Source organism: Manacus candei, unplaced genomic scaffold, assembly GCF_025592945.1.
Source record: "Manacus candei isolate 608988 ecotype Guabito, Panama unplaced genomic scaffold, ASM2559294v1 h1tg000018l, whole genome shotgun sequence".
Lineage (NCBI taxonomy): Eukaryota > Metazoa > Chordata > Aves > Passeriformes > Pipridae > Manacus > Manacus candei.
Window position 1 is genome coordinate 825,805 of NW_026138066.1, and position 15,366 is coordinate 841,170.

Sequence of the window (15,366 nt, forward strand, 5' to 3'; positions counted from 1 at the left end):
CACAACTACTTATTCTAAAATTTTATATCCCCAAATTATAATTTTATTTTCCCTCAAAAATAACTAAATTAAAACGAGAACAAATTGCCAATCTAATTATTAGTGAGCAGTGGTTAAACTGGTTAGACCTCCCCTGTCCTTCTTCCCGCAGTCCTCTTGACCTTAAAGCACAATAGATGTTAGAGTATCTTATGCTTGTGGTTCCCTGGTGCCCTGTTTCTGCTAAAACATCCCTATAATGAATAAAACTGCTTGTATTTCCTTTATGATATGTTGTGCACGTTGTACATGTCCCACCTCTTCTATCTGTCATATGACTATGGTGCACAGCAGTGGGTATCTCAGGGTCATCTGCATTTTAAGCCACGTATATGTGTGTTTGAGAGTGACCTCAGTTTCCTGGTAGCAAAACCATTTTGGCTGTTTCTGGACTTGTGTTTTATTAATGGCTGTGTTTAGGAGTTTGAAATGAAAATAATTTCTTAGGAGCTTTATGAATATAGACCAAACTGATTGTGAATTGATATTTGTGGCATAGAAACTCTGTAAGTAAATAAGATGTAACTTAAAGGGCTAATGGCTATATCCTTATTCATAGGGACAACTAGTGAAAAGACAGCCAGGGATATGGCTGCATTTATGTTAGTCTGGCTTGTTTGGCTGATCTTATTGCTCTTAACTTTGTCCATATGCTGAGCAGAATTCAAGGGGCTTCTTTGTGTGACACTCTGGCCCTTGTTCAATGGAGTTCTTAATCACAAGCCTAACTCCAAGCATACAGATAGTTCCACTTGTCACAGGTGTTGACAAAGCCATCTCCGAGTGTCCATTTGCGGTCTTCTCTAAATATAGCCTGTTGTATCTTCTGCTAGCATAAGAAGTTCATCCTGTGTTGTCTTCCTGCTTTTTCACCCCCAAAACACATTAGGCTCTTTCAGACTGGAAGGATTTCATTCCTCTTAACAGAGTGGATGAGTTATGGAAAAAGAAATGTTTATCAAAATGGCTAAGAGAACAAAATTCTATGGATCATGGAAGTTTCAAAACAGAGTTTGCAGCAAGAGGCAAATGACTCCTCAGAGTGACAAAATTATATCTCTAATGAAAAGAATTTCTACTTTCACATGCATAGTTACAGCATACAGAATGGTTGAGGCTGGTAGATACCCTCAGGCATCATCTAGTCCAACACTCCTGCTGGGATCAGGGTCAGACAGAACACATTGCTCAGGACTGTGACCCATCATATTCTGAGCATGGCCAAGGATGGAGACTCCACAATCTCTTTGGGCCACCTAGTTCAGTGTTCAATCACTCAGTAAAAAGTTTTCTTGTGTTTAATTTGAGTTTCCTGTATTTGAATTTCTGCCCATTGCTTGTTATCCTGTCCCTGGGCACCACTGAGAAGAGCCTGGCTCCATCTTTTTTGCTTCCCCCCATTGGGTATTTGCAGACACGGATATCATTGCCTTGAGCTGCACCAGGCTGAACACTACCAGGTCTCTCAGCCTCTCTTTATACATCAGATGCTCCAAACTCTCTCATTGTCTTCCTGGTCCTTTGGTAGACTCAGTCCAGAATATCTGTGTCTCTCTTTTTCTGGGGACCTCAGCACTGGACCCAGCCCTTCAGCTGTGTCTCACCAGGGCTGAGGAGAGCAGAGGGGTCACCTCCCTTGACCTGCTGATGATTCTCTGCCTAATGCAACGCTGGACACCATTGGCCTGCTTTGCTGCAGGGGGGCATTGTTGGTTCATAGAAACAGCTTGTTTATCAAGAACCCCAGGTCCTTCTCTGGGGAGCTGCTTCCCAGCTGTACTGGTGTTTTGGATTATTTCTGCTCAGGACGTGGCATTTCCCTTTGTTGAGCTGCATGAAGTTTCTGTTGGCCCATTTCTCCAGCCTGTCCAGGTTCCTCTGTATGGCAGCAAGACCCTCTGGTGCATCAGACATTGCTCCCTGTTTTGTATTGTCTGTGGACTTGCTGAGGGTGCCCACTGTCCCAGCATCCAGATCATTGATGAAGGGGATAAATAGTCTTGGCCCCAGTATTTTCTGCTGGGGTACGCCGCTAGTGATTTGTGTCTTGTTAGACTTTTTGCTGCCAACTGCAGCCCTTAAAGCTCAACAGGTTCATTTTCAGTCTACCTCACTGTCCCCTTTACTGGACCAAACCACATTGCTGGTCTACTAGGTTGTCATGGGAAACTGTGTCAAAGGCATTACTGAAGTTGAGATAAACAACATCCAATGGTCTCCCCTCTCCACCAAGCAGTCATCTCCTTTTAGAAGGCTGTCAAGTTGAGTTATCAAGTTGACAGGAAAGCACTGAGGATAAAAGAACAGCTAATACACTGTTGCATTGCTTTCTTAGACAGTGAATTTGCTAACTAGCTGCTCAAATCTCAGTAGACTGTGAAATTCAGGTGCAATTTGAAGCCTGAAGCTGGCTACTTTTAAGATGAAAAAAGGTATTTTAAGTTACCTTAACAAATAATTAGTGAAACTTTTCAAGCTGTTTTTTTAATTCTAGATCCAAAAAAAATGGACATGAAATCAGTGCAAAAATTATTCTTGAACTTTGGATGAAGCAGGTTAGCAGTAATAATTTATGAAATCTTTAGGCATTAAAGGGAAGATGACCTTCCTTCCATATAACACTGGAATTTTTTTCTTGTTGTAGGTTAAATCAGAGAGAAATCAGGAGTTTATGATTTTGTGTACCCAACTGGGCTATTTTTTGTTTCCCCTTGTTGTAGTTAATTTTTTTAACTTCTGTGCTAGTTAATAATTTGTAAGCGTTCAATTCTATACTAGATTTACAGGGGGTAACTTTGGCTCACTGCCTGCAGAAGTAGTGCTCGCTCTTTTTTTTTTCTTAAAAGTTTTAATGTGTTGCAACTCTGTGGCCACTGTTGAGTCATGCTGTGTAACTAGGCCAAGCAGGGATGTCTTGCCTATTTCTGTCTTTCTAAGGATATTTCTAACATTTGGCTCTAATTAAGAGAATGAAGAAATGAGGGACAACAGGATATTTTTTACATGACCTCCCATTACTTAAGGAGAATGTTAGACTTAACAGTTTGAGTTCTTTTCTTAAAATGAAACTAGAGCTTTGGTCATTTGTAATATATAAGTGCTTTCATGGGGAGAAAATATGTGATGCTAGAGTAGGAGGTTACTGAAAGGTCACTTTAACAGCAACAGAAGGCATAACATGAGTCAGTGGCTAGATTCTGAGGCCAGAAAATTTCAAATTAGATGCAAGGTTCATATTTTTAATAAGAGAGGTTGCTAACCTTTAGAGGAAACTGCTGGTTGACAAATTAAATATTTCTATTTAGTAAAGACTAAAAGTTTTCCTGGTAGATGCAGTGTAGTCAGACATAAATCTGTCCTGTATTCCAACACAATTGAACCTAGTGCAAGGGCAACAATTGGGAATAAAATGGCTTGTGATAATGCAAACTGTTAGATGAGACCAGGGGGATTCAGCATCTAACTCCAGTTCACACATGCCACCCTCTGTTGCTGTAGCACTCATCCATCATGAGATGGGGTGAAAAGCAGCATGCCCCTGGGAAGATTGTGGCTAATAGATACTTCTGATAAGACATAGAGTTGTTCAGCCTTTAGGTCACTCTGCTCCTGAGGTTTTGCCAGCGAGATCCTTTGGCAGTGGTAACCTGTCCCCAGGGCCCTCTGTCTGAGGGCAGTCAGGGGTGTGTGGGAGCCCAGCTGTACCTCTGCAAAAGCACTCCAGCACGGGTCCTTGGAGTTCAGCTAGTGTCCCACCTCTATAATGTCTGCTTGAAATCTGGGATTAGGTATACAGAAAACATTGAATAGGGCACACATGGATACAATCATTTAGAAAGTCAAGGTGATCTACCCACAGTGAAAATGCGAAGACTGGAAAATCTGGGAGAAACTCACAGCAACTACCCTAGCAAAGTTCTCATCACTGGCATAGCATAGCCACACAGGAATGGAGCTGAGGAACCCCATAACTCCCCTTAAGAGACAGAAAATGGTCCTGTGATAAGATCTGGCAGGAAATGTAGAAGATAAGGATCCCATCAATGCAATTTTAAGGCTGGAGTTGGCAGGGGAAGTAGGAAGTTAGACGGTACTGTTTAACCTGCCCTCCCACATTATAACTCACACATTCTGCACAGTAATTCTTCTGTGAACCTCATCACTTCTGTTGAACTCAGTCATACTTTTGTGGAAAAACAAATGCAAGATGAGGATAGGCAAGGAAGAAAAGTACTGTAGCTCAACATGTCCATTTATAAAATACAGAAAACATTTGGCTAATTAATAAAGGCATGGCAGCGCGGATAAGGTACCCTCTGATCCTCAGATGGAAGGCAAAACAGATAACGTGTTGTTTTCTTCTTGTGATCCTGGGTGTGTGTAAGGCTTGAAGATGAGTCAGCTGTGAATTAATAATGTGTGGAGCAATTAAGAAACCCATATAATTTAGTGAAATTATCTTATTATGACAGCAGAAAATACAGTTAAGCTCCAGTAGCTAGGTCATAGTTCTGTCACCACTTGTGATCCTCCCACTGAAATCACTGGGGCAGTGACAGTGTTTGACATCATCCTGAGATATGTCCATAGTCCCATGAATCAGAAATGAACCAAGTCTGAGACTTCAAAAAACCATGTCAGTGCATCGGGATTCAGGTCCCGCTGAACTCCAATAGTCTTCTCTAAAAATCTCAGGCATGAATTTCCAAGCAGATTACCTGCTGTTATCTGACCCACCTATAGAAACTTCAACTATGAGAGAAGTTGTTTATTTAAATAGCTGGCCTAAAAATAAAAGTGGCATTGATAATGTGTTTCAGAAATCAATCCATTATAATTCCCAGGACCTTCTGTTCAGGGCACAGGAACAGCTTTGATCCTTCTGTGTAGGGCTAAGAGATGATAGGAACTAATACGTTGTTGGGAAATTGGTATTTGTTGTGAGATTTAGTTTTTGACTGTGACACATTGCTGTAAAGTGGTGTGGTTTTGTTGTTGTTTTTACTATATGCATTTTATTATGGGCTTAGGGACTAACCAGGGATCATTATGCAAAGTGTCATCTTCATTTTGCAGATGGTTCCTGTCCCAAGTCGTATCGTACTTGGCATAAATTTTCATAGAAAAGAATAAATAATTTGGTACCTAAGGAAGTTACTCGTTTGTGTAAGCAGAAACTTTCTTTGTTACTGAAATCAAAGAGGGTACTCTTGAAATGCATAACTCCCCTGGTGTTTTGAGATCCTTTTCATACTTCCATTTTGAATCATCTTGTTCTGTTGAGATAAAGAGGTAGAGTCACCATTTTGGAGGGAGCTCCACATATATGGACTTTATAAGCCATATAAATCAAAACACAGGATTTGATTTTTATTATATGAACCCTGCTTTTATTGCATATACCCTGCTTTTAAATTTTAAATATAATTAATGTCACAATGACCCTACAAATACCTTATCCAAACTTTTTATTTCATAATGTTATATCCAAATACTCTCATCATCCTAATATCTTATCTCCCCCACCTTCTCAACACATTCCAAGCTGCCCAGTTAGAACATTAAGCATTTCATTGCCTCTTATTAGCAGGAAACAATTCCATCTCCTGAGTTATGGAAAAAGATATTATATGTCTTTTAGGCCAGGAAACAGAACTCTCAATCTACTGGGCCTCTCAGAAATCCCAACCCTTATTTACACCACTGAAGCTACTTAACAAGCAAACAAACCAACCACCATGGTCCACAGTGCATTATAAAGTGATATTTGTCAGCACGATTGTATGCCCTGAATTCACCACCTCTGTGCTCTGAATATTTCTTAAGTTTTGTAGGCAGCATAACAAAGGAGAATTTGTAGAAACAGCTGGAAGATGATTATCTGAAGCAATTGACAGGTTTTTTCTCCAAGTTGGCTAGCTCCTTGAGGAATGCATACTGTCTGATAGAAGATGCTGACTTTACCTGTTAATAGAGATACCTATTTCTAGAAGTTCTGCAGATGTTATTTTAATTACTCTTGAGTATTCAGATCCAGGCTTGAATCTCTGGATTGAGTTGTTTCTTGTGTCACAATGCCTAATATTGCAGCATAGCCTGGTAGAGGTATTTTACACTAGCCTGGAGTACTTTGAAAGCTGAGACAAAATGGTAGGATCTTTCTGCAAGAGCTTAAGATCAAACACTGAGGCAGTTGATGGAAAGTTGTGGAGTTTGTTTGTTGTTGTTGTTGTTTGTTTGTTTAATGGGAGGCCCTATTTTAAACATTTCTCTTTGTTAGAGAGGCTTGGGAACTGATTTGGGAAAAGAGCCTAGCACAGTCTTGCTTCTCTGAAAGAGGCTGGTAAGAGGTACTGATGGAACATAAAGGTCCTCAGTGTTGCCCAAAGACTGCATTTGGATCACTATGCTTTGTAGTTGCTGGAGACGGTTTATCCTCTGAATTTATCTAATCTGTTTTGAATCCAATTTTACTTAACCTCTAGAACATACTTTGTCTATGAGTTTGGCAAACTGTAGAGTGTTTTCCTTATAAGCAGCCTGTTAAGGTATTTGTGGTAAGCACCTGTGCTCAAGCGTGGCTTGCATCTGTCTTTCTGTTCCTTTGTTTATACTGAGTGTTGGTGACATGGTGATATGTCCTAAATATAAAATTATGACTTAAAGGGAAGTATGAGGACAAATAATAATTTGAAGAAGATTATATATTCTCTGCACAGATAGCGGCTTTTAATGTTCACAGAGTCAGTTTCAAATAAGATAAGAACACATTTTTTTAATGACCTTTTGAAACTTACTGTAGCCCACAAAGCAGTTTGGAATGTTGCTGTTGTAAACCCACTTAGTTTTGTTTAAGGAATGCAATCTGCTGTTCTGTGGTGGTGTGAAGTTGGATTGGACTGTTTTAGTGGTTATTGGGTCATAGTCAACCTGGAGGCCTGTGACAAGTGGAATAGCACAGGGTCTGTGTTGGGACATGCTCTGTTTGACATCAGTGACCTGATCAGATGCACATTCATCAGGTATACAGATGACATCAAACTGGGGGAACCAGTCAGTATGCTAAAGCACAAGGTTGCCATTCAGGGGAACCTGGGCAGGCTGGAGAAGTGGGCTAACAGGAACCTTAGGAAATCCAGTAGGGCCAAATGTGGAGTCCTGTATCTGGGAAAGAGGCAATACAAGCAACTGACTGTAGGGAGCAACTGTGCTGAAAGGGAATGTAGGGATGTGATAAACAGCAGGCAAACATGTGCCAGCACAGTGCTCTGGCAGCAAAGAGGGTTGACAGCATCCTGGGCTCTTTTAAGAGAAGCAGAGTTAGTAGATGAAGGGAAGTGGTTGTCTCCCTCAGCATTCAGGAGGGCACATCTAGATACTGTGGCTGGTTTTGGCCCCTTGAGCACAGGAAAGACATCGATAAACTGGAATGAGTTCAGCAAAGAACCACTATGATTGTTCAGGGCAGGAAAACCTGCCATGTGAGGAGAGGCTGAGGGACTAGGGCTGGTTCAGCCGGGAGAAAAGATGGTTTCAGAGGGACCTGACAGCTGCCCCTCACTGCTTATGTGGGAACAATGGAGGAGAGGGAACCAGGCTGTTCACAGTGATGCAGAGTGGTAGAGTAAAAGTCAACAGATGTAAGTTGAAGCAAGGGGATTTCTGACTGGACTTAGGGAGAAACCTTTTCTCCACCAGGATGATTAAGTAGTGGCTGCCCAGAGAGGCTGCACAGTCTTTTTTCTTGGAGGTTTTCAAGACTCACCTGATCTGATTTCACAGCTCATTCTACTTTGAGCAGAAGGTTGAACTGGGAATTTTCTGAGTCCCCTTTCCAATCTAAGTTATTCAGAGATCATAGGATCTTTCAGTTACGCCAAGATTTCACCCAGAGTACATCTGTATGTGCCAGGCAGTGTCAAGCTTGATGTGTATTAAGGGTGAGTTCAGTGCATAATTTGCACTCTGCTTCTTTGGAAGGCAGAGGGCACATTGTTTTTTCTTCAATTATGTGGTACTGTCCCATCCTGCAGTAGGTATGTGTCAATTTGGGAAAGGTTTTTTTAATGGTATTGTTTGTCAGGGTCACTCCTACTCTGTGTGTGTGCTTGTCTTTCCGATGAGGATATGAAGGAATAAAGCAAATGTGATCCTATTACAGTTCCCCTGTTCTTTCTGTGGTAGTAAGATGGACCAACGACAAGATGATCTTCAATGCTGATGAGGCCCATAACTTAGTTAAGGAGTGCATAGAAAGTGTTTTAGGCAAGGCAGATTATAATCACAATAAAGTCAACCAGTGGACTGCTGCTATAGTGGAGCAGTCGCTGACATATCTGGTGAAACTTGAAAAAACATACAAGTACGTAGTTACCTATGCAGTGGTGCAGAGGAGTGGAGCTGGTCTTCACACAACAAGGTCGTGCTTCTGGGATACCACAACTGATGGAACCTGCGCAGTGAGATGGGAAAACCAAACAATGAACTGCATTGTCAATGTGTTTGCTGTTACTATTATCCTGTAGCTGGCTGGAAGATAAAGATAAGCAACACCTTTAAAAAAAATCATCCAAACGTATGGCTAAATATTTCAAACTATTATTTGTTTCTGTATGAGGAGCATACAGAAATTCTCTACAGAGAGCATTGTCGTGGGTTGGCTTTTGGATTTTTTAGGCCTTCCTTAGCAACAGGGTCAGAAATCTAAGGAAGTATTCCATATCATCCTTTAACGTAACACAACATATAAATAAGGCGTAGATAAGAGAGCTCGCTCTCTTCGCTCTTCCGGTGGCTGAAGGTGACAGATCTCTCTGTAGATGGTTTTTGCTTGTATAGGCCAAGGCCTTTCTGCTCCGACCTGCCATTATCTCCGTTCCCTTCGGGAGGCATGGGGAGTTAGTTCTGCTGTCTCGTTCAGGGAAGTATTTAATTCGATTTTTTTTATTTATTCACTAGCTCTATAGTAATGGTGTATATTTGGAGGATATTTGTTTTAGTGGGGTTTTTTTAATCCCTGCTTCCCCTTCCCTTTTCCCTTTTTTCCTCCTCGGGAGCTCCCTGTTGTGTGTACAATATATTCAAATTATATATATAATTGTAAATATATGTTTTTGCTATAGCTTTGACTATTCGGGTTTTTTTCTTCCCTCTCTGGGGAGTAGGCTTTATTCTGGGCCTCGGCAGTTTGGCGGAGAGCCAGCTCGAAACTTACACAAGGATACAGTCTAAGCCAGTTCTCATCTCATCTCTCTCTCTGAAAGCTAGCAGAAAATTTTAATACATATATGTATCTTATCTAAAGAGAAAGTCACTTTTATCAAAAATGCACAGTGGAGATCTTGATGGACATTATCTCTGTCATGCTTGACATGAAAATCAAGTAGATGCTTATTCATTGTTTCACTGGAAATATAAGAGCTCTCAAACTCAGAAAACGATGCTCTCAGTATGGAGTATCTCTGTTAGCTCTTCACTATCAGGAATTAAAAATAAACTTGTGAACTTGCGGAGTAGAAGGGAAATTCATGAGAAGCTGATAGAGAACTGATAAACATGAGTGGGGTTTCCTGTGATGCATCTCATTGCTGCCAAAGGTGTCAACAGTAGCAACATTTTAATTCCAAGAGCATGAGTTCAGGGACACTGATCATTATCTTCTTACTTGTGGTCCTTTTCTTTCTCACACAGTTCCCCCAATTTCCAACAAGATTTCTAAAGGCTGAAGAAAAAGCCGTGACCTCTTTCAGAGATACAAACTGGCTGGGATAGAGTTGGCAATACCCTCTATCCGTTGAGGTATCAGCAGGTGGTACTTGGTTCACAGCCTAAATATACGTCAAACAGCAAAAGCAGTTCCACATTCTTTACAGTGAACATATTGGTCATTCACATGATCATTATTACTGGTCCAGCTTAGCCAGAACTTTACAAAGTTATAACTGGATGGATGAGCCCAAGGCTGCAGCAACACAGAGCCCAGTGTGGGGTGGGACACTGCTACAGATAGGGAGGTGTCTGCCCTCTACCCTACCTTCCCTGTCCAAGAACATGGAGATTTGTCATTCACTATTCAAGCTGTGCTCTGGGGCTGCGGATCCTGGAGCAGGACTCCTCGTCTTTCCATTCAGTTCCATCAGTGTCCACTTCTGTTGTGCAGCCTCTCTCTACCTCTGCTCACGGTGCTGTGGCTGCCTGGCGTTGCTACAGAGTTATCCATCAACAAGGAACATGTCTTGCCCACAAAATCTTGAAACTTATTGATGCCTTTTTTTTTTTCCAGCACGCTGAAATACATGCGTAGCTATGAACTGCTTTCTATTCAGCGTCACCAAGTTAACTCTTCTGAGTTATTACTTACCCTGAGTCTGACTTTACTTACACTGCCCTGTTCTCCTTGAATGTATGTTTTGTCCTGCACAGTTGTAACTACCAGTATTAAAGACTGAATCAGAAAAAGTGCAGCTGATTTTTCAGCTCCTGTGCAGTCAAACAGGCTGAGAGTTAAGAAAAGACACCACCAAAAACAGTACCCCAAGTCTATAATTTGTAAATGGCATTAATTTTATCTGGAAGTCACTGAGACATAAAAGATGCAAAATTTGAATGTTGTTTCGATAAGCTACCTTTCAAAACAAACTTTACTTTAAAACCTCAGAATGTCAATAGGTAAATATGCTTATTAAATGCCAGCAAGTACAAATATATCTTTAAAATGAAGTAGAAAACCCCCAAGCTATTACTAGTTATTCAGAGAAAGTAGTGGAATATATAAACCCCTGCTCAGTACTGAAAAAGACCTCATGAAAATGTTTGGGTTGCTAAGAAAATTATTAAAAATTAAGAAAACGCTGAAAGCAAAATTATCTTCACTATTTAGCTCCTTATGACTGTGTACTCATGAATTACACAGTAATATGTATGTATTTTCAGCAATAGCACTGCATCATTACAGTGGAATGACTATTGGAATAGATGAGGGGGCTTCACTTAGGTTTCATTTAAGACTTTCAACAAAGACAGGCAGTCCTTAAATGATACTTTGTTTCCTTGCAGGAAGTATATTTACCTCAGTGGTGTAGGCACAGTACTGTACAATGGCTTTTCAGTGGGTTGGGGTTTTTCTCTTGTTTTATTCTACAGCTAGTCTTCACACTGAGCTGAGAAAGGATAGCCTATAATTTAATGTAATGATGGTTACTGCAGAGGTAATTGTTGCATGGGTGATATTAAAGGAACACTTTGCAGCTGATGAGCACTTCACTTCCCATTTCAAAGCTAAAAACCTCAAAACACACCCACACAAAGAGAAACTGCATAATTTAGATCTCTCTATCAGAAAGCATTAGAGCATTCTCCAATATGAGGAATATTTATCATCTGTCCTCATATGTGATTTGCTGGCATAACCAACAAAGAAAAATAAGGCAAAGCCACCAAATGCTGTGACTGCAGATCCTCTGTTACTGGCATAGTAACCACTTTTTGAAGTTTGGGAATAAATGAGTAGATATTTTTAGACATTGTTTCATAATGCAGACCCCTATGTACCATCATTAAAATTTGTCTCTTTGTCATTAGTGTTCATAGTCGTACTAGTATGCTGGCTGGCCTGTATGTCCCTTTGTGGGAGCATGCTCTGCTCTCGGATTAGTAATTAGAGTTTGGCTGTATTCTGCTCTTAGTTTGGACTAAGTCATGTTGTGTTCATATGTGCGTTGCTTGACTTGTAAGGCATCTGGCTTGGAGGGAAGACATGAACTGGGGGAAACAGCTTCTAGTTTCTTGGCAAAGCCTTCTAGATTTCCAATAAACCTGCAAGGCTGATTTAGTTAATGTGCAAATTATGGAAGGTAATCTCAAAGGACATAGCCATTCAGCAACAGAGCAGAAGATGGCAGAACCACTGTGATGTTCAAATATGCTTTAATGGTTTTAATAAGCGGAATATACTGCTACCTGCTTGCAGAACCAGGTCATGAATTCCTTATCTTGTAAATCTCTACTGAGCTCACAGCATTGACTAAAAGCCCACAATAGTTTCTTTAGGAAAACATGTCTAAATTGAAAGCAGTGGCCAAATATCAAGTTATTTGGATTTTAGAAGTTCAGGGGGAGTTTAGATTATCAGAATATAAAAGATTGCCATATTTCTCTTTACTTATATCTATATACTATATCTATTACTTATATCTATATACTTTACTGTATACTTTACTGTGTAAGAACTGCCAGCTTTCAGCTGCCAAGTTATAATCCAGATGAGACTGAATTTCAATAACAGACAAAATTATTCTTAAGCACAGTTTATGTGTAGACCCGTTTGGGGGACACCGAGGAATTGTGTAAATGTTTTCTGTAAAGGTAGAGTATCCAGGTCAATCATGTAGTGTGTTCTTGGTATCTTAAATTTGGGAATTTTCCTACACTTCAGCACTGTCTCTCCCAGTGTACCAGGTTCGGAAATGCGACTGATAGCCAAGTGGCTTTTCTTTTAAGAAGACTCAGAATGCTTGAACAAATTAACAGGTTCTGAGGGCTTCCAAAGGGAAATTGCCCAGACTGGAGCTTGACTGAGGAGAGTTAGTCATCAAGAGGAATTCTCTGACATCTAAGAAATCTTTCACTAGGAGGAGATGTCCCTTAGAAAACACTGCCAAGCACTTATGGAAATACTTGAACTGGAAATTACTAACTAATTGATTGACTGTGCCTTTTCTACCACAGCCTTTTTTTAATTTCTTCTTCTTTTGTGGTTTTGTTTGGTCAGGGTTTTGTTTCTTGGTTTTTTTGTTTGTTTTCTTTTTCTTTTTAAATCAGGCAGTTAAGAAACCAAAGACATTCCTGGCCAGGACAGTTTCCTTAATTGACTCAATTTTCCCATTTCCTCCCTTGCTTCCGCTGACTGTGCTGGGACAGGAAGCTCTGCTGCAGCCTGCTCAAGACTCATCTCCTTTTGCTGTTCATATTGAGAATTCCACCAGTCATTTGCAGACCCTTGATCAACCACTGACTGTGAACACTGAGGCAGAACACCTGCATGCTTTTGGTGCCCGAGGGCAGCCAGAGGAACTACTTCACTTGCAGGGACAGAGAGGTTAGCGCAGTCTTCTGGGAACTGAGAGGTGTGGTTTCAAACTTCCTTGTAAATGACTTGTGAGTGTGTGGGGATGTTGGGTGAAAGGCGTGAGTGGCAGCACTAGTCCTCATATCTCATTGCAAGGACTGTGACATTGCTTGCTTTTGACATGAAGTATTTATCCAGCTCTGGAAGAGGATTCTAGGCTGAGAACCATAAATGGAGACATACCTCCTTGTGACCCTGTGTTAGGCTCTCATGTTATCAAGGGATGTATGGCTCAGCATTTCTCATTTCCTTATTTCTTGCTCAGTTTACCAGCTATTGTGGACCATGCTCTCAGAAGTCTCTCTCACCCTATGCACAGGATCGAGGGAGCCTTAGCCTTTAGGAAGGCCTCTGAAAGTCCCATGAAAATCAGTCTTTGAAGTCTTCCAAGCTGAACTTCCCATTCTTCATTTGTTCAGACCTCTGTTGAACCCTTAGCTGTTTGGAGTTTTGTCTTTTTATGCACAAAACACAATACCTTTCATCAGCATCTTTTCCATGGAGTGTTGTTTACATTTCCCTGGTTCTCTCCAGAAATGCAGAGCTTGCTTGCTTCTGAAGCCTGAAGTGCTCAGCTTGAAGTATTGGAGCAGGTATCCCAATCTGAGTCAATTCCAAAATACAAACTTGTCTTTTCTCATCTTTTTTCTTTTCTACTTTATCAGGCTACAGCTTTTCCCTCAAGATGACACATCAGAGTAGGTAGGTGCCAACTACCCTGCCTTCTCAAGGAGTTTCCCTTCAGCTTTGTGAGCCTCAGGAGAGATTAGCTTTTCAAAGCTCTTCTCAGCATCCTCTGAGACTGTGTCAGAATTTTTCCCTAAAGCTTATACTTCTTGCTTCAGTGCTTCAAGCTGCTGGTCATTTCTTCCTCTAGTAAGATCACTTCTTCCTCAATGATGCTTGACAAGAAGTTTGGAATTGTCTTTTCTTTGGTTAAGATATTTAGCTTCTGTGTGCCTCAAGGGCTCTGTCTTTCAGGCAATTTAATGCTTAACCCTCTGGTTCCCTATTAAATGGCACACACCTCTGTCTCCAAGAGCAGCTGGAGAAGAGAGAAAAATTGCCTTGCAGGCATTTTGTGATCTTGCCAATTTGAGAGGCATTGAGTGGAATTGCAGGGGTTGCCTATGAGAATCTACTAGGACAACATGTGACTGCTTTCCGTTGCCATAGTGCTCATCACCATCCTTCTCTCTTCCCTCAGCAACTTCAACCTTGAGGCCCAAGAAAATACCATAAAGGAGAAATGAACCTACACGAACATCAGGATGTGGTGTCTGAGCATTATCAGGCATTAAACAGGTTACTTTCCTTCAGTTGGAAGGAACATCTTAAGTAAAGTGAGTATTACAATGTGTGCAACAGACTGGCAAGATGAACCTTGTGACTATAAAATATTACCAAGACAGCTGCCCCATACAGTTTTTCTGATCCTGGTGGCAGTTGGTCTTATGTGAGTGCTTTGCTGAACATCTCTGTTTGCAAGGAGGCATCTTGGAAGGGCTACAAAAGAGGCCTGAGGGCAATTTGTAGTATTTTAAGCTGTCAGTTCCAAACCAAAATATTTTAATATAAGTTTACTTATAAGCTGTAGTACCAGTCAGGAAGAACTTTACAAGCTGAACCTATATTTTTCTGTTGTACTTCCCAAGTGTAGGTTGCAGTATTTACCGATGCTCAGTGATGGTACCAGAGCCCAAATATGGTTTTTATCATAAAATTTGCATTTCATGGTCGCAAAAGGTGGAACTTGGAGGGAGACTTTTTACAAGGCCAGGTAGTGATAGGACAAGGGTGAATGGCTTCAAACTGAAAGAGAGTTGGTTTAGATTAGATATTAGGGAGAAATTCTTTACTGTGACGGTGGTGAGGTGTTGAAAGAGGTTGCCCAGTGATATGGATGCCTCATTCCTGGAAGCGTTCAAGGTGGGATGGGGCTCTGAGTAACCTGGTCTAGTGAAAGGTGTCCCTGCCCATGGCAGGGGGGCTGGAACTAGATGATTGTTAAGGTCCCTTTCAACTCAAATCATTTTATGATTCTAACTTGACTGACCACTTTCACTTTCCTTTTTAGGGGTTATTTTTAAAATGTTTCACTTTCTGGCTCCCCTCCCTTTGACCTGTGGTGTAATGTTTGGACTAGAGATGATTCTGGGGAAACATTAAATCCAAACAAACTCCCTTCCACCCTGTTTTTC

The 15,366-nt window shown here is 40.9% G+C and overlaps 2 protein-coding genes across 5 annotated transcripts in view; both read left to right on the top strand.

Moving 5' to 3' along the window:
* CRADD (CASP2 and RIPK1 domain containing adaptor with death domain) overlaps positions 1–15,366 on the top strand; it is an 81,654-nt gene that overhangs the window by 44,119 nt on the left and 22,169 nt on the right. The gene's annotated exons all lie outside the window — the stretch shown is intronic.
* On the top strand, positions 8,196–8,564 carry LOC127469532 (dynein light chain Tctex-type 3-like; the record flags this gene model as incomplete). Its single annotated transcript, XM_051783982.1, has 1 exon — positions 8,196–8,564. A coding segment is annotated over one exon (369 nt), but the record flags the coding sequence as incomplete, so codon positions are not given.